Raw genomic sequence first — 27,609 nt, forward strand, 5'->3', positions numbered from 1 at the left:
ATATATAAAACGGTTCATTGTGTGCATATGTAGAATCTCATCGCACATATTTCATTCATCAAAATCTTTAATCTTATTTTGATTTTTTTAAATCATTTATGTCATTTTTATAGGCTTTTAATATATCCACTCGATGTTCTATTTCATTTAATGGTCATAAAATATAAAGTAATATCATAAATTACTATATCTTTTTAATTATATTTGTTTCTTTAAATCGACAAAGCTCCACCTCTATCTAAACAACAAACAATGAAAAAAAGCAAGTTTTTTTAGTTGATTTGAATGTATAGTTGATAAATTCATTATATTATATATGCTTTTATAATTCAAGAGTTCTAAAAAATATATAGCTTAAAATGGTCTAAAAAACCACAATCGAAAAATGATACATACTTCAAAACCCTATATGTTTTTTTTTTAATAACAGATAAAATTAATATTTTTCTTTATATTTGGGTGTGAAGTGCTAGTCAATTAGTTACATTTTATGATTTTATATATATATATATATATATATATATATATATATATATATATATATATATATATATATATATATATATATATTTTATGAGTTGCTAAATAAAACTAACAAAACCATGCTAAACAATGACTAGTTTCAATCCATAGTATAAAGACGGTTCATCGCGTGCATCTATAGAATCTCATCATACATAGTTTCATTAATCAAAATCTCTAATCTTATTTTGATTTTTTTAGAGTATGTTGATCATAAAAAACGTTTATAGTATTTCTTACGCTTGAATGATCAAATTTTTAAAGTGTTAACAATATTATAAACGCTTAAAAAAATAATTGTCAAGCGACCTCCTAATCATTTATGTCATTTTTATAGGCTTTTAGAATCTCAACTCAACATTTTAATTGTCATAAAGTATAAAACAATATCATAAATTACTATATCTTTTTAATTATGTTTGTTTCTTTAAATCGACAAAGCTCTACTTCTATTTAAACAACAAATAGTAAAAAAAAAAACAAGCTTCTTTAGTTGATTTGAATGTAAAATTGATAAATTAATCATATTATAATTCAAAAGTTCTAAAAAATATATAGCTTAAAATGACGTAAAAAAGCACAATCGAAAAATGCTACATACTTCAAAACCATATATATATATTTTTTAATAACAAACAAAATTAATATTTTTCTTTATATTTGGGTGTGAAGTGCTAGTCAATTAATTACATTTTATGATTTTAATTATTTTTTTAACAGTACAAATTGACAACCAACAAAAGAAAAATGTTAGGCATACATGAAATCTAATTTTTGGGACGAAGAAAAAATTTAAATATTTAATTGCGAAATTTTCCTAGTGTTGACTTGTTGTGAGCTACTGGTCTTCACATTTTATACAAATAAATTAAATAATTTAAGTGTTTATATATTTTATCTTTAAAATAAGATATTTTTTATTAATCAAAATTTTAATCAATTAGAAAAAATCCTAACCGTAGGACCACCTGTCTCGAATTATGAGCCGTCAGATCAATATTTATTAAAAAAAACAAAAAGGGACCAACCAGTAAAAACAGAGTCTTTGTGGGAGGCAAAGATCAAAACAGAGAGGGTTTTTATTTTTTTTCCTCTGCGCTTTACTCATTTTATCGGGCACTTTCTTTCCCGGATCTGGGTTCTAAAACCCGAAGGAAAACCCTAGAAAGCGAGGGAAAAAGTTATCGGCGTGGGAAAACAGTGGTTTCGTCCCTCCGTCGACTCCCTCTCTGTGGACTTTCATGTCCTTATATTGACCATTTTTCCAAATTTACCCCTCACTTTCTGGTTGTTTCCATAATTTTCTCGCTCATTTTTCTCAAAGCGAGATTTAGATTACATCGAGACCGTTCTTGCCCGAGAATTCGTATAGTTCATGCATTTGATTCTTGCGCGCAGGATCGGGGAGAGCTCGGTGTAGTAGAGAGTAGTAGTGACTCAGATGCTGTGAGGTGCGTTTTTCTGATTGTTTGTTCCGTTTGGTTTCTGAGAAAACGCGGGAGAAGGAATAAAAGAGTTAGATTTTCAATATCTAACAATTAACTGACTTCGGTTAGGTGTTTTTCTTTTTTCTTTTTTTTTTCTTTCTTTTTTTTTTTTGTTCTTACTTCGTTTGGTTGATAAAAAACTCGGGGGAAAAAAATAATGGGTCGAAGATTTTTCATTATTTAATAATCGGAAAAAAAAAACATTTGATAGTTAATGTTAATGCGGCTATTTGGCTTTGGGTCGTTGAGTTTAATTTACGGTCTGTTTGTTTGTCAAGAGAAAAGTAGAAACTAAAATTCTGAATGCGAGGTTTTTAAAAATCCTTACTTGGACGAGCTTAATGCAAATTTTTTTTTTACTAGGATAGGTGAATTTTGCCTTTTCTCTTTTCTCTCTGTTGGCTTCATTCAGTCTCGGAGACTAACATTGTTGTTATTGTTTAGCTGTAGTAATGTCAGTGGCAATATACAGACTTGTTCCTTCTGGAATTCATCTACCCTGTAGTGGAGATTCATTGACACTGGTTTGGCTTCCTAAATGCATGCTTGTACTATTGGAATTGGCACTTCAAGACAATTTAAGATGTGGCCAATAGAACCAAATCTTAGCATAAATTTGTGAATTTTTCCTATATCTATTTATAGTTGTAGTTACTAATTAGTTTTGATAGAAAACTAAGAATTTATTGGAAGCAAAATTTCCCCCTAAAATACAATTTATGAGGGTAGAAAGGCCCCCTGAAGTCCTCATGCATAATGTCTTTTAGTTTTTCTATACATCCCACTTTGCATAAACCTCATAGGTTATGTGAAGGTGTCTTACATTGTGAGCTAGTGAGCTCAATCTCACTCATGGTGTGGATAACCCTTCTGGAGTCCACCATATTGTTCCCAATGCATTAATGCCCCAACCATGTGCTTCCTTGAGACTTTCCTGAGCTGAAACCCCCCTTTTCTCTTCGTGAGGCATTGGTTGGGGTATCGATAATATGGGACTCTATTATTTTTAGATGCTCAGGATTGGTAATAGGATCATTTTCAGTTTCAATCAAGCCCATTGTAGATGGAGAAGGGACCTTTTAGCTTATCTCAGTGTATGGTCTTAATGATATCACACTTAGAAAGGATTTTGGGTGGAGCCATTGAATATTTTTGGATTAACCTCTTCGAAATGGTGGGTGGATTTAATGCCATTATGATAATTTTTATGAAGATGACATAATGATTTCATTAAGAGAATGCAAATTAGTCAATCTGCCTCTTAGCAATGTCTTATGCACTTGGTTCAATATGCAAGATGGAGAAGGGGCCTTTTAGCTTATCTCAGTATATGATCCTAACAATATGACACTTAGAAAGGATTTTTGGGTGGAGATATTTGATATTTTTGGATTAACCTTTCCTAAATGGTGTGATGGGGGGATTTTAATGCCATTTTGAGAATTTTTAAGATAGGACGATGATTTCCTTAAGAGAATGTGAATTAGTCAATTCCCCTCGTAGCAATGCTGTATGTACTTGGTCTAGTTTGCAAGAATCTCACGTATGCATTTGGATAGATTTTTTACTTTCATATGAGTGGGAGCACAACTCTCCCCGTAGACTTTAAAAATCCTTACCTAGTTAGCCTTGGATGATTGGCCAATTGTCTTAAATATCAATCCTCTCAAGTGGGATCTAACTCCATTTAGATTTAAAAACATGCGGTTGCTTCATTCATTTAGATTTCAAGGAATATTTTAAATTGTGATGGAGAGATTTTCAAATGGAAGGGTGGGAGAAGGTTATAGATTCATGAAAATGTTACAATATGTCAAATTGAAATCGAGGATATGGAATAATGTCTCTTTTGGGAATTTAAAGGAGAGGAAAACAAGTATCCTCAAAGACATAGTTATCATGGATTCTTGTGAACAAGGAGGGATTTATTTATTTATTTATTTATTTGATGAGAAACAACAATGTTATAAATTATGTTTGGAATCAAAAGGTTTGTCTATGATTGACTTTACAGAATGGCTATATGTCTAGCTAGGGGAAAAGTTTTTTGTCTTCTTCGCCTAGTTTTTTTGGCGTTCTAATTGTATACTTCGTGTGTATTGTTTTCGCCATTTCTAGGTGCTTCTAATACAAGCTCTACTTACCTATCAAAAAAAATGTTTGGAATCAAAAGGTACGCAAGGAGGGAATTTGTCTCTTGAGCTGTTAACTTTGAGGGCCTTCAGGAAATGGGAGCTAGCGGAACTCTTGTTAAGGGAAGAGTGCATTGGAGGTGAAAACTAGGGTTAGATGGGTGAAGGAAGGAGATTGTAACTCAAAAACACTTCCATCGAGTGGCTAATATTTGAAGAAATTAAGTTTATCAAGTTCTTAGTGATTGAAGAAGGGGCGACTTTAGGTAACCCAGAAAACATCTTTGAGGAGATTGCGATTTTTTTTGGAAAGTTATATAATAGGCCCCTAGAAGATTCTTGGAGGTTAGAAGGTTGGGTTGGGCTCCCATTTTGGCAAAGAGTTCTAATTGGTTGGATGTCTCTTCATGGAAAGGGAAGGCTGTAAAGTTGTCTTTTTATTAGACAAGGAATTAGACAAGGAAAAGGCACAGTGGCATGATGGTTTTGCTGTGGTCGTGTATTAGGATTGTTAGGATGTGGTAAAAGAGTCTTGTTTAGATGGAGGACCCCGTTCTTTAATTAAGTTTGTTGATTGGTTGGGTTCTAGTTGAGGCTGGTGAGTGTTTGCCTTTTTATTTTTTGTCTTTTGGTTTCTCCTGTATACTCTCTGTATGCTTCGTGTTGCCTTTTAAACTCCCATTTTCTAATAAAGCTTCTGTGGGTTTATCTATAAAAAAAAAAGGATGCGGTAAAGGAGGATCTTATGAAGGGTATTTTCAAAGTTTCCCAATAAGCTATGTATACAATTTGTGTTTGGTCTTATATCTTTTTGTTCCCGTGTTTCTTCTTTTGGTTGGACGTTCTAGTTACTTGAGTTAATTTACTTAAATAGATAGTTGGTGTTGCATTGGGAATTGCATTTAATGTGCTTCCAATTATCATCAAAGTATACTTCAAGTTTATCTTTATTTTTTTTTACTTTTCTCCTGAGTTGCTTATATCTATGGTTGAAACTTATAATTCGTTGTTGAATTATTGTGATGCATTAGTATGGTCCCATGGATGGGTGATATTGCACCGTTTAGAATTGCACTCGACAATGCTTCAAATTATTATCAAAATGTGATTCAAGTTTATCTTGAATTTTTATGACTATTAAAAAAAAAAGGTTTATCTTGAATTTTTGCTCTCTCTTTTGTTGCCTCTCCTTTGTTGAAACCTGTAATTCATCTTGATAATTTTGATGTTTGCTTGAATTAAAATATATGTAATTTTTTTTTTGGTTTTGTGTTGTACACAGATCTTCTATAGTTCCATTATGATAAAGGTGTTACAATAAAATCATGGCTTCCAAAGGACCAAGGTCTAAGCTTGATCATGAGACAAGAGCTAGGCGCCAAAAGGTAAGTTTGTGAAATTTTGGTGGTTTGCAATCTTATTTGCTTATACCTGTTCTTTTTAAGTTCTAAGTTTGTATCCTTTTGGACATCTCTATTTTATGCAGTATGGTTGTAAGTTATGGATATGTGAATACAAAGATTCATGTCATGGGAAGGGGAGCCACAATCTTGATTTATTTATTTTTGTTTCTGGTGGCAAAACTATATGAAACACATGGATTCAGATCTTTGGGCCTCAGTGGCATGAAGTCTTATGTTTTACAATTTTGATTTGTAGATTGGATTCTCTTATGCTATATCTTTGTTTGCTTCTGATGTCTACCTTGTGTATACATGTCCTGGGGGCTTGGCTGAAGGTTTCAAATGGGTTTGGGGGAGGTTTCAGGTTCACCTATCAAAAGCCCAAGTAAATCAAGACCTTTATTAAAAAGTAATTAATTAGAAAAATAACTTGTACAGTAGTACATGCAGTCAAAAAAGAAAAAAAAGCTGTAAAAAAACTATTATAAATGATGAGCAATGGCCCTCAGATGCTTATGGCTTGCACATGGTAAGCAATTCCCATGAAGATTTCAGATATAAGCATTTATAAAAGAATGAAGCAAGAACTATTTAAACATCACCGTGTAAACAATTCCATCAGGCAGTCCCTCAACAACCTTCCTTAATTCATTTGACATTTCCTACTGAATTTCTGTCTACTGAAGAATCTGTCACAAATATACGAAGAAAAAGAGCAATAACTAGGCAAATGGGTTGACAGTTGACTTGAAGTAACATTGGGCTATTGTTTGTTAGGTTAGTAGTGCATGTTCAACTTGAATGTGTGTCTATGAAAAGAGTAATAATGTGAATAAACGAAAACCTACATTTAGGTTTTTAGTCCTTTGAGTGGTTGATGCACCTTCTATTTCAATCACTTAAACAATAATAAACTTCTAGGTGAATATGCAAATTTTTATTTATCTATGAAGAAACAAAGAGACAAACCTATAGGCAATCAGAACACTGATGCCATGATCCTCTGAGGTGTGCTTTAAGTTTTCTGTTTTGATTTCTTTGTCAATTGTTGACTCTTGAACTTGGCTGTTGTAGGCACTTGAGGCTCCTAGGGAGCCCCGTCGTCCTAAAACACACTGGGATCATGTTTTAGATGAGATGGTTTGGCTCTCAAAGGTAATTGACTAGTTTATGCTATGAAGATGATTCTTTCTTTCTTTCAATTTTGTCCTCCTTTGTGTTGATCATGTTGAATGAATGATATTATGAGGTAAATTGAGATATATGTTTGGTACTCTTCATTGCTCATTAACAAGTTGTAACAGGACTTTGAGTCGGAGAGGAAATGGAAATTGGCTCAGGCAAAGAAGGTCGCTTTAAGAGCTAGCAAGGGCATGTTGGATCAAGCCACAAGGGGAGAAAAGAGAGTTAAGGTTTGGCATTTCCCTTCCTAAAGCTGAATTTCTAATGTATCCACGAATGGAAATTCTTCGCATTACGCAGACCATGGTTATACTTGTAGGCACTTCGTTTATCTTTCTCTTTCTGACATTGTTAATGTCACTGTTTCAATTGCTATCAGGAAGAAGAACAACGTTTGCGAAAGGTTGCACTTACCATTTCAAAGGATGTAAAGAAGTTCTGGATCAAAATAGAGAAGCTGGCAAGTTCATCTACAATAATTTGAATTCCTCTTCAAGTACAAGTTTTGACTTTAATTTCTGTGCTTCTGAAATCACAATTCTTGTACACAAAATTGTAATCCAGGTGCTTTACAAACATCAAATGGAGCTCGATGAGAAAAAGAAAAAGGCACTTGATAAACAGCTTGAGTTCCTTTTGGGGCAAACTGAGAGGTAGAATTCTGTCTTGTATGAATTTGATTCTAAGTTAATGCAATGCACAGAAACAATATTCAAGTTTATCAACCTTTCTGAACTCTTTTTGGCTATCCATGTTTGGGGAAAGTTAATAATATTTTAATGCTGAATTAGGTACTCAACAATGTTGGCAGAGAACCTTGCGGATACATACCAACCAACCCAACAGTATTTACCCAAGGAACGATGTAGTATTCAATATAAAGAAGTGGACGACCCTGGATTTAAAGAAGGTATACAACATTATATTGGGAAACACAAATTTGTACTTCTTTCAGTTTTATCTGATGAATCTAGTTATCCTTAAAGTTGACGTGTTCTCTTAATAAGAAAACTGACATGTTTTGTGCAGTACCTCAGTCAGGTATTGCTGATGTTGATGAAGATTATGATATGCAGTCTGAAGAGGAATTGGTGAGCCTTTCTTTTTGTTGTCTCTTCTGTATATCTTTTTTTTTGATGGGTAAATGAGCCAATATATTAAAAAATGCTAGCAAAATGGTGCAATAAATTAAACATGAAGTATACAAAAAAGGCTAGCAAGAGAGAAAAGGGAAGAGCAAATACTAACCACCCTAACAACAACCAAACAACACCACCCCTAGAAAACTGGACTGTCCTTGATGGGAAAGACCAGAAAACAACCAATACCAACACCAAAAGAAACACCTAAAGCCTAAAAAGACCTAGGAAGGGAAAAAAAAAACCCGTTCTAAAGCCCTTCTGCAACCAAAAATCCTCAACCAATTTGGGAGCAAATTAAGCAACCTCATATTGATAGAGCTGAAACCCCATTGCTCTCCCCCTTTCCCCTAATTGAGTGAAGAGAGCAATTGTAATTAACTTTTTTTTTTGATAGGTAAAATCAGAAGAAAATATATAAATGTAGAAAAAGGAAGCCTAGTGGACAACCCAAGACATACAAGAAGTATATGGTAGGCGCCATAAAGCAAAGAAGAAGAAAAAAGAGGGGATACCAAAAACCTCACCCGCTTTCACCTAAAACCCAACCAATAAAAAAAGTTGATTAAAGGTAAAGGTCTAACATCTATATACAACTTTGTCTAGGGTCAAAAACTACACACAAAAGAATTCTTCAACCTATGAATTGAAAACTTTTCATTGTCAAACGCTATCTTGTTTCTTTCCTTCCATATTGCCCAAAAAAAGCATAAAGGAGCCAACTTCCATGCTTTTTTGCACTTCTTGCTAACAAAGGATCCATACCAACCAAGGAGAGTCTCCCTTACTGAGCAAGGGAGAACCTAAGTCACACCAAAAAGGGCAAGTAATAACTCCCACGAAACCTTAGTCTTCATGCAGTGGATTAAGATGAGAATGATTTCCCTCTCCAAACGAGTAGACGAGAACGATTTCCTATTTCCCCCCGAGACCTTAACCCCACTTTTTTTTTCTTAACTCCATCTTCCTCAAAAGGGAACTAATTTTCTTTTTAGAACCCACCACAGACAACCCCAAAAAGCTGCTGAAATTGGCAAACTCATTGGGAAGACTAACAAATCCAAGCTCCTCTCCCTTTGAAATGCACTAGGCCTCTAAAGCTTTGTTAGCTTTCAGCTCCTTAGCCTTAACCACCAACTCCTTACTTGAAGGACCCTTCGTTGCACTTCCCATAAGATCCAACGTCCTTCCATCTTGTAGCATCATTCTTAGCGGCCGACAACCATAATCCAAAGTCCCCAAAGGAGGCCTCGCCCCTCCTTGACACGCCAACCTGATGTCGCAAATGGGAGACCCAATCGAAGAAGGAGGAGAAGGTGGGGACGAAAACCTACCTTCAAAATTTGTTGCTTCTACCACAAGGGCTTCATTGACTTTCAAAACCCATTTCACTGGACCTTGAACTATCACCTTTAGAAGGGGATTGGCAAAGTACTCTTAAGGAAATGTCTAAAACACCATTGATAGGAAGTCTGAGAAGCCATTGGGATTTCTTAACCAAGGTCCCAAAACCAATGGGTCAACTCTCTGAAGGACTTAAGAGACACAACTTAGACTTGGAAAGGCCACCTTGGCCCTGTTCAGATGAACTTGAGGTGGAAGCTATGGGTTGGACAAAGAAGAAGCTTGGGGTCCTTTCACCTACAACCTTGTCTTTTAAAGACCTAAGGCCTAACATCTCCCAAGGGGGCCGAAGAAACTCATTGTCTAAGCTATTGACCTTATTTGAAAATGCTTTCTCCGACATTGCTTGTGCTACGAGACAAGGCTTAGGACGCAAAACCTGCAATAGTTCAACATGTCTCTCTCGTTCCCCTCCACTCTCCTTGCTGCGTGTGAACCTCTCTCCCTTTCATCCCTGACTTTTGTGCTTTTGTATCTCTCCTTAAAGACCAACCTCAACAACCATGGCGAAACTTCCCACCACAATTGGACAATAGAGGCATCTTCTTTTGTCCATGACAATCAATTTGATCAGTGCCTTTCTCCCACTAGATTTAATGAGTAGTCTTAGCCTATTTCAGGTCATGCTTCTCCTTGGTCTCCAGATCCACCATCACAAAGCCTCCAAAGGCATTGCCTAACCTCTTAAAGAAATCTTTTCCCCGCAAATGCGTCAGTAGACCCAACACTCTCACCCACACTTCATCGACGCAAGCATTTTCTCTAAAGCAACCAACATTTGACCCCAACTAGTCCAACTGTATCTCAAACAAACTAGGTCCCAAATGCACAACTCTTTTGGCCTTAGAAACATCTTCAAACTCAAATAAATAGAGAGTGGCTCCCAACAAAAGCTGATGCAAATCCCCTTTCGAACCTTAAGATTGTTGAGCCCATGATTTCAACAAGTCTAAGATTGGTGAATAGTTTGCAAAACTATACCATCTCCTCACCAGACACTTTTTGAGAGACACTAAGTTGCTTAAAACCTCCTCAGTCTCCTCTCAACCACACTATTTCACCCAAATCCCTCTTGCCTTTGTTCATCACCTCTACATAGGGATGACAACTTCACGGGTTTTTCGGGTTACTTACCTTGCCCCTATTAGAACGGGTATGAGAGTATACTAATTGGGGAATGGACGGGTTTGAGTTTATTTTTTATTCGGGTTTGGGCTGAGGTTGGGTTTTGTAATAACACGCCCCACCCGACTTACAATATACCAATAATACCCCCTATAAATATTTCTCTTCATTTTCAGGGTTTTCTCCTCTTATCAAATGTAGAGACATTTTTATCTGTTTCTCTTTCTCACTTTGGGCCTTTGTGGAGTTGATTTTTCACACAAAGGCATAGCTCAGCCAAAATCACACCCACTGCAATGGCTCTCAAGCTCCTCACTGTTTTCATCTCCCCATTCCACAACCCTTCTCCTCAATCTCGTTGTGCCAAATCTCATAGAGTTTTCATGGCCTCCACTCTTCACTCCACCTCTATGTGAGTTTTTTCCCCAATCGTTTCTCATTGATTTGGAATCTTGTGATACCCATTATTATAATTCCAAATGTGTTTTTCTTGTTGGTTTTATTTCTTTTATGGGTTTTATGGGTTTTTTTCTCGACTGTCAAATGAATCATTATATGATTTGTAATTTGAGCTTTTTCTGTAGAGATGTTTACAGGTGTCATAAAAAATTGGTTTTTGGTGTTTGTATTAATGTGGGTTGTTACTATTTGATCTAAATGTTTCGGATATTGAGTTGAATATTGTGGGTTCATTGTGATAAAAAAAAGATTTTTTTTTTCCTTCAAATTGATTGCAATTTGTTGCATCTTAGGTGATAATTTCTCTTTGGGAACTAGATTTCATTATGGATTTGAGATTTGCATTTGCCAAACGGGGAAGGACAAGGATGGGGACGGGATTATAGTTTTGGTTTGAAAACAGGAATGGGAACGCTTACCCTGCCCCGACTCGGGTTTGGGACGGGGATGGAAAGTAGTTTTATATTTTGGGACGGGAATGGGATAGGGGTGCCCCGTCCCAAACCTGCCCCCGTTGCCATTCCTACCTCTACAAAGGAAGCATGTTTCAACAAAATGCCACCTCCCTTTTCATCTCGACACCTAACCTGCTCCTTAGACTCCTCCAAAGGCCTAGACTTAGGGACAACCTTGATGTTCCTAAGACTAGTGGCAAGGGCCTTCCAATTCCCTCTGGGAAAATTAAAGAGAACCTTTTTCCCTCTACGCACATAACTGAACACACCAAAGGCCTTCCAGCTTTGTTGCTGTGCACTTCAGCTTGTAGCCCCTTCCACCTTCATTCCACACCCTTCTGAAAGGCTCCCTAAACTTCCCTTCAAAGCAGTCTTCCACCACCTCAAGGAGCCAAGCAATACCCCTCTCACCAAATTTGATCCAAGAGGGAAACCCTCAACCCCTCTCTATAATTCTCCCAACCACCTTACCATATACTAACTCCATTAAAGGATTTCGATTCCTCTTCAAAACAACATTTTCCCCCAAGAGAGAAGTTCTTCAAACTTGCTTCTTCGATCAGACTCCTCTAATGAGTTTAGAGTTCCAACAAACTTCTTCTCTCAATTCTAGTTAGTGGGATCCTGTTTGATTTTTTTAGAGCTCCAAACGGTTGAGGCAAGGAGACCCCTTGTTTTAGAATTGTGGAGATTTTGGTATTCAAAGATGCTCCACATTGTCTCTTCAGTATGCTTGACACATTGCCTTTTTATTTTCTACTATTTGTGCTATGCTCCATTAGAATATTTACTAACATCCTAGGAACCAAATATACAAATCAGTGTGGGGAAAGGTCTGCTTGTTGCTTTCTGAAACCAATGTAATGGTTGACCTGAGTTATACAACATGTAATGTGGTTATCAGTGCTGAGGATGTGGAGTTCTGAGTGCTGTTAGGCAGCAAACTCAATCAGCATATGCAGAAGTACCGTCTTATGCATTTATTACTTGTTTATTTTCTGAGGAAAGAAAGCCTATCAAAAAAAAAAAAAAAAAAATTTCTGTGGGAACAAAGGTTGTTCTTGTAAATAAACTTAATGTAAAGTTAGAAAAGAAACTCAAAGCAAGGAGGGCAGGAACTGAGATTCAACCTTCTCCATGTTTTATGTGAGGGGCCTTGCTGGAGATTGGTGATCCCCTTTTCCGATAGTCAAAAGGTTTACTAAAAGACACCTAGAAAAAAGAGGGCACAACCCAAACACACATGATGTATACAAAGCAAGTTGAAGGATAAAATGGGATAAAGCAGAGTAAGGGGATTTTGTTTGTTTTGTTTGCTTGTTTGTTTTTTCTTTTTGTTTCTGTTTTGTGAGGCTGTTAGGCCATTTGTTTATCATCTTTCAGTCCCTTTCCTTCTTTCTGTTGTGAGATATTTATAATTATGCTCAAGTACCTTGTTCTGTATGAAGTATATTTTGATTGGCAATAGCTCAAGTACCGTGTTATATATATGTAAAATATATATTTTGATAGGCAATTGGTCAAGTACCTTGTTGTATGCAAATATGCTCTGTTAGCTACTTAAATAATTTGGTCCAACTATGTGGTTTTGCTTGTGCTACATGGATTCCTTCTAGGGAACTGTAATGTGGAATTCCTATGTATTTCTTGCTTCTCTGACTAATGTACACCTAAATATTCCTTTGTGCTGTGATACTGTTTTAGGAAGATGATGAGCATACCATCGAGGAAGATGAGGCCCTCATTACTGAAGAGGAAAGGCAAGAAGAATTGGAAGCACTGCACAATGAGATAGATCTACCGCTTGAGGAGCTGCTCAAACGTTATGCAATGAAGAAAGGTGAATCATAACAATGTCTAATAATTGTTTCTGAAATTGCTATTTCCACTAAAACATGCTTTATCTACAAAAAATATCAGTTTCATGTGATGAAAATAACATCGAAAAATGTGATAAATTAGTGGATGCAGCAAAATTATGTTGAAATACTCTTCCTCCCTCCCTCCCACTATCTCTCATTTGGGGTATAACTGCCCACCGTCTTTTTTGCACCTTATATTTTGTCATTAATTTTGACCAATATGAGTGTTATCAGTTAGCAGTGGTAGTAGTCAAGACAAGGATGAAGAGGAAGCAGAACCAACTTCAGTGGGGGATGATCATTTTGGGGGTAAGAAGACATCACTGAACCTTCTTGTTTTATGAATTATGCGACTGACTGTGATGATGGGGTAAATATTTTGCAGGTGAAGGACAGGATCTGTCTGATACTTGTAAGATTGATAAAAACAGCTCACTCACAGTCATCGGTCGTCGTTGTGTAAGTTGTATGTGTTTTATGGTTGCTGTTGTTGAATTACAGACCAAGTTCAGGGCTCAACATAATGTTTATTTTCTAATTACAGGGTGAAAGTAATGGTAGCTTATCCATTTCAGAGCACCATTTGTTAGAAGTTGATACATGTCAAGCCAAGAATGTGTCAGAAATTTCTAGGGAGTCAGATGAAGAAAGTAAAGTATATGATTTTAATGATGAACAGGTTGGAAATTATTCCTTCTATTTCACCTTTTTTATAGACTTTAATTTTGTTTTTGATTCTGATGAATAAATCTGCATTAAAGGGGTTTTATGGGAATTTTCTGGTTGGACATTGATGTAATATATATTTGTACATTAAGAATAAATGCATTAGTAAAGAGTTGAGGAGTTAAGTGTAGCATTAATTGAGAACTAGATTAGGACTAGAGTCAATTAGATGGTAGAGGTATGCGCAAAAATGACTGGAGACTGGACCTGCAAGGGAGGATAGTTTGGGTTGAAGGCAACAAAAAGGCCAGGGATTGGAGAAAAATGTGGATCAGGTAGAGAGGCTCACATTTTCTATCAGTAGGGACTTAAGGGATGCATAAATATAATGTTCACAAAGGATTGTCCGTCAGGGTGCCCAGTTGGTTAGGGTGAATGCCAGGATGTGTTGTAGCATCGCACGGTGGGTTCAATTCCTCCTACTGGTTCAATGCCTTGGATTACCTTCTACTGGATGTGGCAGGTGTGATTGACACCCTGAAGTTTGGGTCCTCATGAGTCTGAAGGGTTTGGCCATGGAAAGTTCCTCGGTTGTTAAAAAAATAAAAATAAAAGAAATGCAAAGAATTCATTTTAATGATTCCAAGCTGTTGGAAAAGGTATTGCTGAAGAAATTTCATAAAGTTATAGCTGGCTTCTTAGCAGCTTTATTTTTCATTTTGCTACTCTCCTGTATGCTTCTATCCAATGTGATTTTCTCAATTGAGATTGCAATATCATCAATAAATGTTCAACAACTAATAAATCTGTGCTCTGCTTCTGCCATTATCAAAAAATAGTCTTAAGAATAATTTAACAAAATTGTGCCATATGCTGTCATAAAAAAGGTCTCTGATAAAAAAAAGAGGCATATGGCCCTCTGTCTTTTTTATTATATCTATTAGATCTAGCTAATAAGAAAGCAAATCATATTGGATTTACATGAGGCTTCTCTGCAGTTAGTACCTATTCATTGTGGCTTAATATCCAATAACATTTTGCCATTCATAACACAAAAACAGGTGAGGCAACTGACAGATTTGCTCAATCTCAAAAGCATTCAAATGGTTAAGTGGTGACTGATAAAGTTACACCATGTTAGCACAAAAAATTTGGGAATCCATCATTGATGAGGCTTACTTAATACCATACCTATTTTACATAAAAAGGAATTCCAACTGTTGGCGCCAGTTCAAATTATCCCAAGCCAGTATAAAATATGATTGGGATGCATCCCCTGGATTTTGTTTGTGGATTTTTTATTTAAATATTTGTTTGATTGTGAGTTTTGAATCACTAAATTTGTGCTTCCCCCATTTTCTTTTTATTTAATCAATTCCATGTTGCACATAGGTTAATATAGGGTCATTTGATTGTATTGCTGAGTTCATGACTCAAAAGTTTTATGCCATGCGAAATTTGTCACTATATGCCCTTCTGTCTTAGTAGCGCAACATATTTTCTCAATGATGATAAAATAGCTTTTCTTTGGGGTGTCTGATTTGATGATACATGCCTATCTTAAACTATACATGGGTAGTTTTAGCAATGTGACATGTGAACTCAATTATTGGATTTTTTTGTCCTTACATATATGGGTTGTTTACTGAATTTATTAATTTGTAGACTATGATTGTTCTTTCACTTTGTCAAATTTTCCCCTTTTTGATACCAGTTCTTGGTGGAGTTTTTTTGCCCTTCTTCTCCTCTGAATCAGTAGTGATTCCTTTGCTATTTGCTCATATATGCTGACTTTCTTTGCAATTATGTAGGAGGATGGTGACTTTGTTCTTGCAACTGGAGAGGAAAAGGTTTGTAATATGGAAACATGGTTCTTCATCAATTGATTCATTTTTATTTCATTCTTATCATCCTATCTTACTGGGAAGGCATCTCTTTTAGGCTACTAAAGTACATGGCAATGGCTGTTTTCTTCCCTCTGAGAACTGCAATTCTGTTCCCATAAGAAATACAAATTTATTGTTTAAAATAATTTTATTTCATTACTTTGTTTGGGAGTAGTGTTATTAAGAATCCTCAGTGGTTACTTAATATTGCTGTTCCTAGTCAATAACTGAATATCCTGCTTGTCTCACTATTAATAAGGTCTTGTTGGGTGCTCAAATTGAGGAAAAAGAAATGAAAATGGTTGCTAATGCTTCTATCATTGAGCAATTCACATTCATTATGTCTTTTTCCAAGAAACAAGCAGAGTATAGGTTTTCTGTTTGTTATAGTGAGGTCAAAACCATCCAATTATGATGTCAGTTCAGCACATCGAATGGTTAAATAATACTTCCATACTCAAATTTCTGTATAACTATAACTCAGTGGATTTCCTTATTGGTAGTACAATACGATTATATTAATTCTAGTTGTGTATGGGGGTGTCATGTGTCACAGCTATGACTTGTCTTACCTGGAACCAGTTGCTAGATTTTGGTCTTGATATCTATGATATTTAGTAGGTACTTTTAACATCAAAATTTGGGTGCCAGTTGGAATTTTGTCATTTAAATGGCTATTTCATAGATTAGGTTTTTATCTGATGATGACTGGGACTTCCAGTCTGAACACATCTATGAGTCTCATATTGCTTCAGGGGATATGAGGATTGCAGCACCTGATAGCTGAACCTGTGAGGTTGATGAATTTGTTGAAGGTAGAGTCTAGTCTTACCATGAGAAATGGTTCTTTATGGTCAAAATCTTGTGCAAGAGGTTATCTCAGTGAATATGAATGGATCATTCTCAAATCCTGAAAATCCCATTTAGGATCATGGTCTATTGCTAAATCAAATCCCTGAGAGCATCTTTCTAGACTAAGGTGGCATTTGTATTTTTATCTAAAATGTGAATAGAGCTGAATGTGCAAGTCTGAATAATATGTGTGTTTTTATTGAAGTCTGAATGTGTTAAGTCTTTATTTTTATATGTTAAAACATTTGAAAATTAGTAATTACATGTGTTTGTGCTTACAAAAAATTATATTATATTCTTATTAATTTGACATATTTTCAAAGAGATTAAAATATTAAAATTTATTACAATAGTAAAAAAAATGTAAAAATTAGTAATTTAATATACATATATATATATATATATATATATTAATAATTAATTTATAAAAATAAATTTTCTTGTCTATTATAACCAATAATTAGTTTAAATATATTATTTTATATAATAGTTATTATAATAATAAAAATTTTGAAAATTATTTTATAAAAAAAAATCTCTCCCGGTGGTGCATGGCAGCATACTGCTCCCAGTCGATGAGAGTGGTGGTAATGAAGTGAAGGCTATCAATAGTAGAGTAGTGGGGCTGGTGGATGTCAATGAGTGGTGGCAGAAGCTGGGAGAATGTTGGTTCTGCAATTGGATGTTTTAGAAGCTTAAGTTGAGAAGAGAAAAGTGAAAAGCAGTTGACTTTTTTAATGCAGACAAATAAACCTCACTCTTTTCATTTTCACAAAGTTGTCTTACAAAAGCGATAAATTAAGATTTAGGGATAGATATTACCTCCTTTTTCCCCCTCCTAAACAAATTAAAATGGAATGCCTCGAGCATTTCTAGTTGGAGTCTTGTCAGGTCTAATTAGTATTAATTTGGCCGGATTGTTCTAACTGCATATTTGGAATATGGATGTGATGATCAGTATTTATGTTGATGGGGGACCAAAAGGAGGTCTAAGAATGTAATCACTGTTATGCACCAAAAGTTGTGAAGTAATTGTATTTGACATGGGTGCTTTTCACCTTTTAGAACAATCAAACATGCAACAACTTATCATTTATCTATGACATTGTTTTTCCAAATTTAGCAGACATAGTTATCTTTTGAGTTCTGTTAAAGTTGAGTCAATATGATCTGATGTTTTGCTTACATTGATGAGAGATAATTTCCATAGTGGGTGATTAATTGGGTCTGACATTTAAATATTGCTGTGATATTTTATGGTCATATCTGATCTTGCTTCAATTCTAACGTCCAGGATGATGAGACAACCTTGCTGGAGGAGGAGGAACTTGCAAAAGAAGAATCAAATGATCCCATAGATGAGGTAAAGGGCTGATCAAACATGCCTTGTAGTTCTGCACCATCTCCTTGCATATTGGTTGTTTTTTCTCCCACTGGATTTTTGGAACCTGTAAATTTTTGTCTCACTGGTCTGGTTTTGCTTTAAGTTAGTTCTATAAATATAGCTGCCTATTTTGCAGATCGCTTTACTGCAGAAGGAGAGCGAAATTCCTCTAGAAGAACTGCTGGCAAGGTATAAAAAGGTAGGTTGAAGGAGTGGTTCCACCTTGTTTTTGGGATGGCGTGCATCATATTTTTAATTTTCTTGTTTTGTTATTTATATTATCAGGACGCTGATGAAGATGTAGAGGATGATTCTGATTATGCCTCTGCGTCAGAGGACTTCTTGGATTCTCCAGCACATCAGGACACTGAATTGAACCAGCAGCCTGGTTGTGTGGATGATGATGATGACGAACCTGGGGGAAGACAGCCATTTGTGCAGTCTGTGACAGAAGAACATGCAGAAGGTTCTGAAAAACAATCTGATGAAGCAAGGGAGAGTGAGAATCGAATTGCTGATGCAGCTGCTGCCGCAAGATCAGCACAACCCACTGGAAATACCTTCTCAACAACCAAAGTCCGTACAAAGTTCCCATTTCTTCTCAAGCACTCTCTTCGTGAGTATCAACATATTGGCTTGGATTGGCTTGTTACAATGTATGAGAAGAGACTTAATGGGATACTGGCTGATGAAATGGGGCTTGGGAAGACAATTATGACAATTGCTTTGCTTGCACACCTAGCATGTGAAAAGGGAATATGGGGGCCTCATCTCATTGTGGTGCCGACTAGTGTCATGCTGAACTGGGAAACTGAGTTTCTTAAGTGGTGTCCTGCTTTTAAAATTCTTACTTACTTTGGAAGTGCCAAAGAGCGGAAATTTAAGAGACAAGGTTGGTTAAAACCAAACTCTTTCCATGTCTGCATAACCACTTACAGACTTGTTATACAAGATTCAAAAGTTTTCAAGCGGAAGAAGTGGAAATATTTGATTCTGGATGAAGCCCATCTGATTAAAAATTGGAAGTCCCAAAGATGGCAAACTCTTTTAAACTTCAATTCAAAACGGCGCATCTTATTGACTGGTACACCACTGCAGAATGATCTCATGGAACTCTGGTCTCTAATGCATTTCTTGATGCCCCACATCTTTCAATCTCATCAAGAATTCAAAGATTGGTTCTGTAATCCAATATCTGGAATGGTAGAGGGGCAAGAAAAAGTAAACAAAGAAGTCATTGACCGTCTCCATAATGTCCTTCGTCCTTTCCTACTCCGTCGATTGAAAAGGGATGTGGAGAAGCAGCTCCCCATGAAATTTGAACATGTCATATACTGTAGGCTCTCTAAGAGGCAGCGTAACTTGTATGAAGACTTCATTGCCAGTTCAGAGACACAAGCTACTCTAGCCAGTGCCAACTTCTTTGGGATGATTAGTGTCATAATGCAACTGCGCAAAGTTTGCAATCATCCTGATTTATTTGAGGGCCGTCCAATTGTAAGTTCTTTTGATATGGGCGGTATTGACATCCAATTGAGTTCTTCTGTTTGTTCAATGCTTTCACCTGGCCCATTTTCTACTGTAGACCTTAGGGATTTGGGGTTCTTATTTACTCATCTCGATTTCAGCATGGCTTCTTGGGAGAGCGATGAAGTTCAGGCTATTGCTACACCAACGAGCTTAATCAAGGGGCGTGCTGACCCTGATAATCTTGCAGAGATTGGTTTTGGATTCAAACATCAGAGAAAATCCCAGGGAACAAATATTTTTGAAGAGATCAGAAAGGCAATTTTGGAGGTGAGACTGACAGAAGCAAAGGAACGGGCAGCATCTATTGCATGGTGGAATTCCTTGAGGTGTCGTAAGAAACCCATGTACTCAACAACCCTACGGGATCTTGTCACAGTAAAGCATCCTGTTCATGATATCCATCGTCAAAAGAGTGACCGTTTATCATACATGTACTCCTCTAAGCTTGCTGACATTGTCCTGTCCCCTGTTGAACTCTTCAAGAGAATGATTGGTCAGGTTGAATGCTTCATGTTTGCAATCCCTGCAGCACGGGCACCAACACCTGTTTGTTGGTGCAGTAAAACCAATCATTCTGTGTTTCTCCAGCCAACATATAAGGAAAAATGCACTGAAACTTTGTCACCCCTTCTATCGCCTATTAGACCTGCAATTGTCCGCAGGCAAGTGTATTTCCCTGACAGGCGACTCATACAATTTGACTGTGGAAAGCTGCAAGAGCTTGCGGTTTTGCTAAGGAAACTGAAATCAGAAGGCCACCGAGCATTAATATTTACTCAAATGACAAAGATGCTTGATGTCTTGGAGGCTTTTATTAATTTGTATGGCTACACTTACATGCGGTTGGATGGATCTACTCAGCCAGAGGAGAGGCAAACACTAATGCAGAGGTTTAATACCAATCCTAAAATTTTTATTTTTATCTTGTCCACCCGTAGTGGTGGTGTTGGTATTAATCTGGTGGGGGCAGATACAGTTATCTTCTATGATAGTGACTGGAATCCAGCTATGGATCAACAAGCTCAAGATCGATGCCATCGAATAGGACAGACACGTGAAGTGCATATATATCGGTTAATTAGTGAGAGCACCATTGAAGAGAACATCTTAAAGAAAGCGAATCAAAAGCGTGCTCTTGATGATCTAGTCATACAGAGTGGAGGATACAACACTGAATTTTTCAAGAAATTAGATCCTATGGAACTGTTCTCAGGTCACAGGGCACTTCCAAATAAGAATATGCAGAAGGAGAAAAATCATAACATTGGAATTGAGGGTTCTGTATCTGTTGCAGATGTAGAGGCTGCTTTGAAGTATGCAGAAGATGAAGCGGATTATATGGCATTGAAGAAAGTTGAACAGGAAGAGGCTGTGGAAAACCAGGAATTCACGGAAGATGCCATTGGGAGAGTAGAAGATGATGAGTTAGTGAATGAGGATGATATGAAGCCTGATGAGGCTGTGGAGCAGGTTGGCTGTACTACTTCAAGTAAAGACAGTGGATTGATGTTAATTGGGAGTGATCCAAATGAAGAGAGAGCTCTCACTTTTGCTGGTAAAGAAGATGATGTTGATATGCTGGCTGATGTCAAACAGATGGCTGCAGCAGCAGCCGCTGCTGGACAAGCAATCTCATCATTTGAGAGTCAACTTCGTCCAATTGATCGATATGCGATACGTTTCCTGGAGTTATGGGACCCAATCATAGACAAGGCAGCAATGGAATCTCAAGCTACATTTGAGGAGGCAGAATGGGAACTAGATCGGATTGAAAAGTTTAAGGAGGACATGGAAGCTGAAATTGACAATGATGAGGAGCCTTTTGTATATGAAAGTAAGTACTTAAAGTATTATATAACATTAAATGTATTGTATTTAATGAGGTAGATGTATTAATTACCCATGGAAGTCAGTTCACCTATAGTTCCAGTTGGTCTTATCTCAGAAAATGATGAAATGGGATAGAAATTTTGCTGTTTTTTATTTTTTATTTTTTTTATGTCTTCCATAAATTGTTTTTCTACTGGGTATGCTATATGAAAACTTCTATTAAATATTTTTATATTATTTGTATGCTTTTAATGCTAAAAAGAAAAGGCAAGTATTGCATAAATACATTTTATTTTAGTCTGACCTATTTCCTTACGGGCAAACAAAATCCAAATGTGGTTCAATATGTTGTCATGGGGAAAATTGGAATTTCTGAAAAATAAGCAATGATATGATTTGGATACACCTAGTACGTACCGCAAGACTAAACTTATGAGCTGTCTGTTAATATCAGGATGGGATTCTGATTTTGCAACTGAGGCATACCGACAGCAAGTTGAGGCCTTGGCTCAACACCAGGTTAGTGACTTTGGCAATAATATTGCATATGCACTTGGGGTTCAATTCAACTGATTGATTGATTGACTATTATTATTATTATTATTATTATTTTATCTTTTGTAGTTGATGGAAGAACTGGAATGTGAAGCTAAAGAAAAGGATGATGCAGATGACGAAAATAATGGTTCTACGAGGTAAAACTTTCTGTCACTCTCAAGAAGTTTTCAGCTGGCATATTTGGGGCTCATTTGGGTTCATGTTTTAGAACATGTTCTCTGTTTTTTAAGACAAAAGGAAAAATGAAACCTTAGAGAACAGGAGTTTGGTTCATTTGAACTCTAATAAAACAAATTAAAAAAGAGTGATTTGAAAACACTGATAATTACAAACAAAAAGAAGATTACAATGAATAACCATCACCTCCTTAATGCACAACCTTCACCACCACACTGCAACCAGTGATGACCTCTGCTCTCATCTCTAACCCCACAATTGAACCATAACCAGTATAAGCTTTATATCAACCTTTTGTGGTTAGCTTGTCAACTCTACAAAAACATGATTATTTTTCCTATTTAACATATCTCAAAACAGCTTTGAGAAATAACCAGGACACCTTTGTTCATGGAACACAACCCTTTCTTTAGGCTTTCTAATAACTAATGATTCTTAAAAAAAAAAAATCTTCATTAAAAAGCAGGAAACAGGATTCCCAAAACAAGAGAATCTTAAACTCATCTAAACAATCGCATGTCTTTGGTCTTTTGTTTTATTTGTTTTTTTTTTTTCCTCTTAATTCAAGGACAATGTTCAGGAGATTTAATTGAAGAATATAGAAACTTCTCTACCAATAGGTAATGCTGGGGTTTTAAGCACTGAAATCTCTGCAGGAAACTAGTATTCAAGATGGATCCAAAACTTAGTAAATCGTTGTTGTGCACTGGGTTTACTTAATGTTCCATTTAGCTGGTATGCTATGTTGAATAAAATGTCAAATGCTGACTTTATAAGTTGAGGTCATATGAATAGTTCAGTTTCATAATTAAGGGTACATTTAAAGAAGTTAAGAGTTTGGAACCAGCAAACTGATAATGTTGTTGGTGCCTGGTAATTATGAGACACATGCATGGTGATTTAAATAACTTGAATTTCTACGTGAGTTTTGAGCCAGAATGGTCTGGATGTAGCAAAAATGCTGAAATTGGAGTTCCTTGTTGCCTGGATTATCATAATCCAGTTGTGGAGTATAAGTTAAACTCTTTCTATCTGCCTATGTGATTCTGACATGGCAATCTCCAAAACATCATTGATGGCATGCAAAGCTTTGTATCTGACACCCCAAAATACTACACATGGAGTCTTCTTGATATGTAACTATATCCAAATATATACTTTTTTATAAATCCCTGGATGGCATTATTCTTATTTTTTTATCAAAATATATTCAATTGATCTGTTTCTGTGTGCAGGAATGATATGGCAAGTGATCCTAAACCCAAGTCAAAGAAGAAACCAAAGAAAGCCAAGTTCAAATCTCTGAAGAAAGGATCTTTAGCTTCTGATTCTAAAGCTGTGAAAGAAGAGCCATTGATGGAACCTATGTCCATAGATGATGAAGATATTTTCCACGGGATGGTCACATTTTCAGACATGATGTCATCACATTCAAGTATGCAGAAAAAGCGTAAAAAGGCTGAAGCAACGGCAGATGGTGAAGAAGATAGGATCATGAAGAAGAGGTCTAAGAAGTTCAAGAAGGCTCCTGAAATAGGTCCTTTAAGTTTTGAAACCAACTTGTCAAATAAGCAGCATGATGAATCTAAAGAATCAAACCCATGTGAGAGTGCTGTTGTTGATCTTGAGCTTAAGTCAGCAAGCAGGGGTAAGATGGGAGGAAAAATCTCCATAACTGTCATGCCAGTGAAGCGGATTCTAATGATCAAACCAGAGAAGTTAAAGAAGGGAAACATTTGGTCAAGAGACTGTGTTCCATCTCCTGATTTTTGGTTTCCGCAAGAGGATGCAGTATTATGTGCTGTTGTACATGAATATGGCCCACATTGGAGCTTGGTGAGTGAAACACTGTATGGGATGACTGCTGGTGGGTTTTACAGGGGGAGATATCGCCATCCTGTCCATTGCTGTGAGAGATTTCGAGAACTCGTCCAAAGATATGTTTTATCTGCACCTGAAAATCCCAATAATGAGAAGGTCAGCAATACTGGCTCTGGAAAGGCTCTTCTCAAAGTAACAGAGGTATGCCAGATCCTTCTATCAACTCTTTTTATATATTCAAACTAAAAAAAAAAGAGGACAGCTAATGACACATGGAATACGTAGGATAAAAACAGTGATTGAATTGTAAGACATGGGCAGCTTATTATTTGGTGCATTTTGAGAATATGTTCTCATGAATGCCCCCTGGAGATTGCCTAAACATTTCCTGATCAATGATTCTCACTATTGATTTTGAGCTTTTCTGGCGGGTGCATGGACTTAGTCTCATTACAGCTCTGACAAGGAAAAGGATTAGTTCCTGATGTATAAAATTTGCTTGGATGCAATTAAAAATCTCTCATGGATGAGTTTCAAGGATATAACTGTTGTTTTTTTTTTTCCTGCTTTTGATCTTAAGTTGTTATTCCCAAGGTGCTTCATGGGAATTTCCTGCTTTGCATATTTGCAAATGTCAAAGTGTGGTCTTGACCTCCCAAGCCTTTTCAAAAAATCTGGGCCTATACTAATGCCAATGTATAATCAATAGTTACAAAATCAAGTCAATTAGATTCTGTGGTTCTACTAATGAATTTATTGGGTCCTTCAGCAATAACCTTCAATTTTATTTCATAAAAATGAGCTGCTTATCAACCCTTCTCTTATGGTGCAGGATAACATTCGAATGTTACTAGATGTTGCTATTGACCTGCCAGATAGTGAGTTACTTCTTCAGAAACACTTCACTGCCCTGCTTACTTCTGTCTGGAGGATGACATCCCGTGTTCATCACCGTCAAAACCACCTACCTTATCGAAATGGGCAGTATTCTACTGGAAGGTTTTTCAGTTCTACTGTCAACCAAATTTCTTGGAATTCCGTCAGGGAACCAACAGAAAGGACGAACTGGAATAATTTTGGTTACAGTAGCAGCAGGTTAGTAGCAGCTGCTCTCCATGATGCAAACAATAAACAACATGATGACTCAGCCTTCCTATCTAACCGAAGGGAGGAAGTCTCAACTGTTCCAGAGCAGCTGGAAATAAGGCTGGAAATTGAGAGAGATTTCTGTGATTCCATGATTCCCTTGCCATCTGTCATAAATTTATCAATATTGGGCTCAGAGCCACCATCAGCTGTCAACAACCCTATAGAAGAAAGTCAGATTCTCAAGTCTTCACAGGATATGGCTGAGAACCGTTTCAGGTATGGCTTCATGTGGGCATTAAGTACTTGCTTCTGGAGCTCTCATCTAACTAGAGTAGTTAGTAACCAGTTCAAGGCATCCCCTCTGTTTTTTGACATGGTGCAAAATTTTTAACCCCCTTTTTAATGGAATGTGGGGACCCTCTCTCCTTCCTTCTTTTTCTTATTATTATTATTTAAAAAAAAAAAAAAAAAAACCCTTTTTAATGGTTTCCCCAGGGGGGTGGGGGTTTGGCTTGGGTTTGGAAAAGGCACATTGGTCACCAGTGAGGAACAAATTTGCAAATGCAACAATAGAAGGACAATGTGCATTTCATGCCTCAATTCTCAATAGGATGGTGACCTAGGTTAGGTAAAAATTCTGCTTGTCTACACATGTAAACAATGTAGTGTATCTGACAGGTTCTTAAGCATCCAAACAGTTCACATCAAACTCAAAATTCTACTTGGTGTTTTGGAATGCCTGTTAAGCACATCTGTTACCATTTTGTAATGACCTTGTAACTCCAAATTGCAAATACATTTCATAAGAGTCATTTGTGTAGAATGTAGTTCAGTCAACTACCACAACAGAACTCATTTTAACTGCCATGTGAATGCCTTGGGGAAAAATATTGAAATTGCTGACAATACTATCTCTTTTTCTTCAGGGCCGCATCAAGAGCTTGTTTTGATGGTACTCTGGATTGGGCTTCATCAGCCTTCCCAACAAGTGATATTAAGCCGAGATCTGCAATAAAATCACATTCCTTGGGAAAGCACAAAATCTGTACCTCTGACTCTATCAGGCCTTCTAAATCAAAGTTCAAAAAGGTTGCAGTTGAGCCTAGTGAGATGCACCACCTTATTTTGTCACCACTACCGAAGCCAACAGTTGCATTCAATGATTCCAATCCAAGGTTTGATCTGGGATCACCCGTGAGTTTGGACGCTGGTATCTCCACTCCTTCCTTCAATGAGGAGCTTTGTTGGGAACCTGAGAGTTTGGAGCTGTTCTCGCATCACTATTCTCCTAACCTCATCTCGGACCTTGATGATTTTTCATTGTTGCCAGAATATATCGACATTGGGTAGGACTAATCCAGAGATTTAAACCCAGTTGATGGTTTGGGTTGAAACTACCATGATTTTTGGAGGCCAAGTATGGTTCCAGAAGATGTCCCATTTGGTGAATCACCCATTTCTCCAGACTGGGGCATTATTAACGTGCTCTCGGGGCACATGATTGATCCAACAATCTGTTGTTTTGATGGCAATCTGGAGGAACATGCAGGGAGATATTATGATTCCTCAAGGAGGCCCCGGGTGGCCTTCCAGGAGGATCCCAGATAGGGAGGGAATACAGAATGTAACATAAAAGGGCTTTGTAATTTAATTGCTCACTGGGGAATCTGTGCTAATTTTTTGGGGCTTCATTTCAAATGTTCATGTAGATACATTGCTCTCTCAGAAGGAAGTAGAAGTAGAAGAAGAGTATACCCATTCAATGAATGATGTCTCTCTCTCTCTCTCTCTCTCTCTCTCTCTCACACACACACACACACACACACACACAAACAGGTACAACAGACACCTGGACTTTGATCTAATTGAGTGCAATTAAGCAGAATCGATTAGTAACTCTTATTCAAATGAGGGTTTCTTTGTGTAACTATGGGCTATACACTCTTTTGGTTTTGCTGCTCTGATATAAGGTAATGAATGTGTCACCCATGATATTTTGTTTGAAAGACTTTCCCCCCATCATATCATCTGGGACGCTGAGCTCCTCACACAGTGAATCCTCATGCCTCTTACCCACTTGTTACCTCAAGTCTGTCTTAGTATGACTTTAAAGTTAACATCCTCTTAGCGTGCAGTCCTTTTCTTAACTACGCTTACATTAGAAGCGCCTTAAATAAAGTGCTTATTAAAAATGTTTAAAATCGTAATCATTTCTAAATGGATTGTCAACTGATTCTTAATAGAAGTTCAAGGGTTAAAAGTGCTTTATCTTATAATATTTGGTAACTTTTTGCTTATAATATACATTAAAGCACCTGATTTTGTGTTTGATAGGAAAATGGTAGCGCTTTTACGGTGCTTTTCCAATAATCACATTCAAACAAACCCTGAATTCTATTAGATGATGATGGAATTTACTGGAGGATGAACATACCAATCAGGGATACTGGCACCTCGTGCTGAAAAGTAGAGGCAGGGTTAAATAGAATAATGGAGATTTTAAATGTTTTGAGTGGATTTAAGAAAAACAAACATCTTCATTTGGTGGGTAGATCATAGATGCCAATCAATTTTCAGCTGCATGCAGAGGAAAAGGCAACGATTGATAAGCATTTACTTGGAGGGTCCTCCGAAATCATTTTCTGC

At 36.7% G+C, this 27,609-nt stretch overlaps 1 protein-coding gene across 1 annotated transcript; it reads left to right on the top strand.

Moving 5' to 3' along the window:
- Nucleotides 1-1,569: 1,569 nt before the first annotated feature.
- LOC100248703 (protein PHOTOPERIOD-INDEPENDENT EARLY FLOWERING 1) lies at nt 1,570-26,730 on the top strand. The gene is made up of 21 exons (XM_010655598.3): nt 1,570-1,973; nt 5,424-5,526; nt 6,619-6,699; nt 6,849-6,956; nt 7,106-7,186; nt 7,291-7,379; nt 7,518-7,636; nt 7,756-7,817; nt 13,013-13,148; nt 13,405-13,479; nt 13,556-13,629; nt 13,715-13,849; nt 15,648-15,686; nt 17,869-17,937; nt 18,095-18,157; nt 18,244-21,322; nt 21,773-21,837; nt 21,943-22,013; nt 23,289-24,075; nt 24,707-25,239; nt 25,890-26,730. The coding sequence occupies exons 2-21, from the start codon at nt 5,467-5,469 to the stop codon at nt 26,311-26,313; spliced, it is 6,150 nt and encodes a 2,049-aa protein (XP_010653900.1). The 5' UTR covers nt 1,570-1,973; nt 5,424-5,466; the 3' UTR covers nt 26,314-26,730.
- The last annotated feature ends 879 nt before the right edge of the window (nt 26,731-27,609 follow it).

Source organism: Vitis vinifera, chromosome 8, assembly GCF_030704535.1.
Source record: "Vitis vinifera cultivar Pinot Noir 40024 chromosome 8, ASM3070453v1".
Lineage (NCBI taxonomy): Eukaryota > Viridiplantae > Streptophyta > Magnoliopsida > Vitales > Vitaceae > Vitis > Vitis vinifera.

Coding starts and splice junctions, on each gene's coding strand:
- LOC100248703 (XM_010655598.3), top strand. CDS start 5,467: ATGGCTTCCAAAGGACCAAGGTCTAAGCTTGATCATGAGACAAGAGCT. Junction 6,700..6,848: donor AGATGGTTTGGCTCTCAAAG/GTAATTGACTAG, acceptor AAGTTGTAACAG/GACTTTGAGTCGGAGAGGAA. Junction 7,187..7,290: donor GGATCAAAATAGAGAAGCTG/GCAAGTTCATCT, acceptor ATTGTAATCCAG/GTGCTTTACAAACATCAAAT.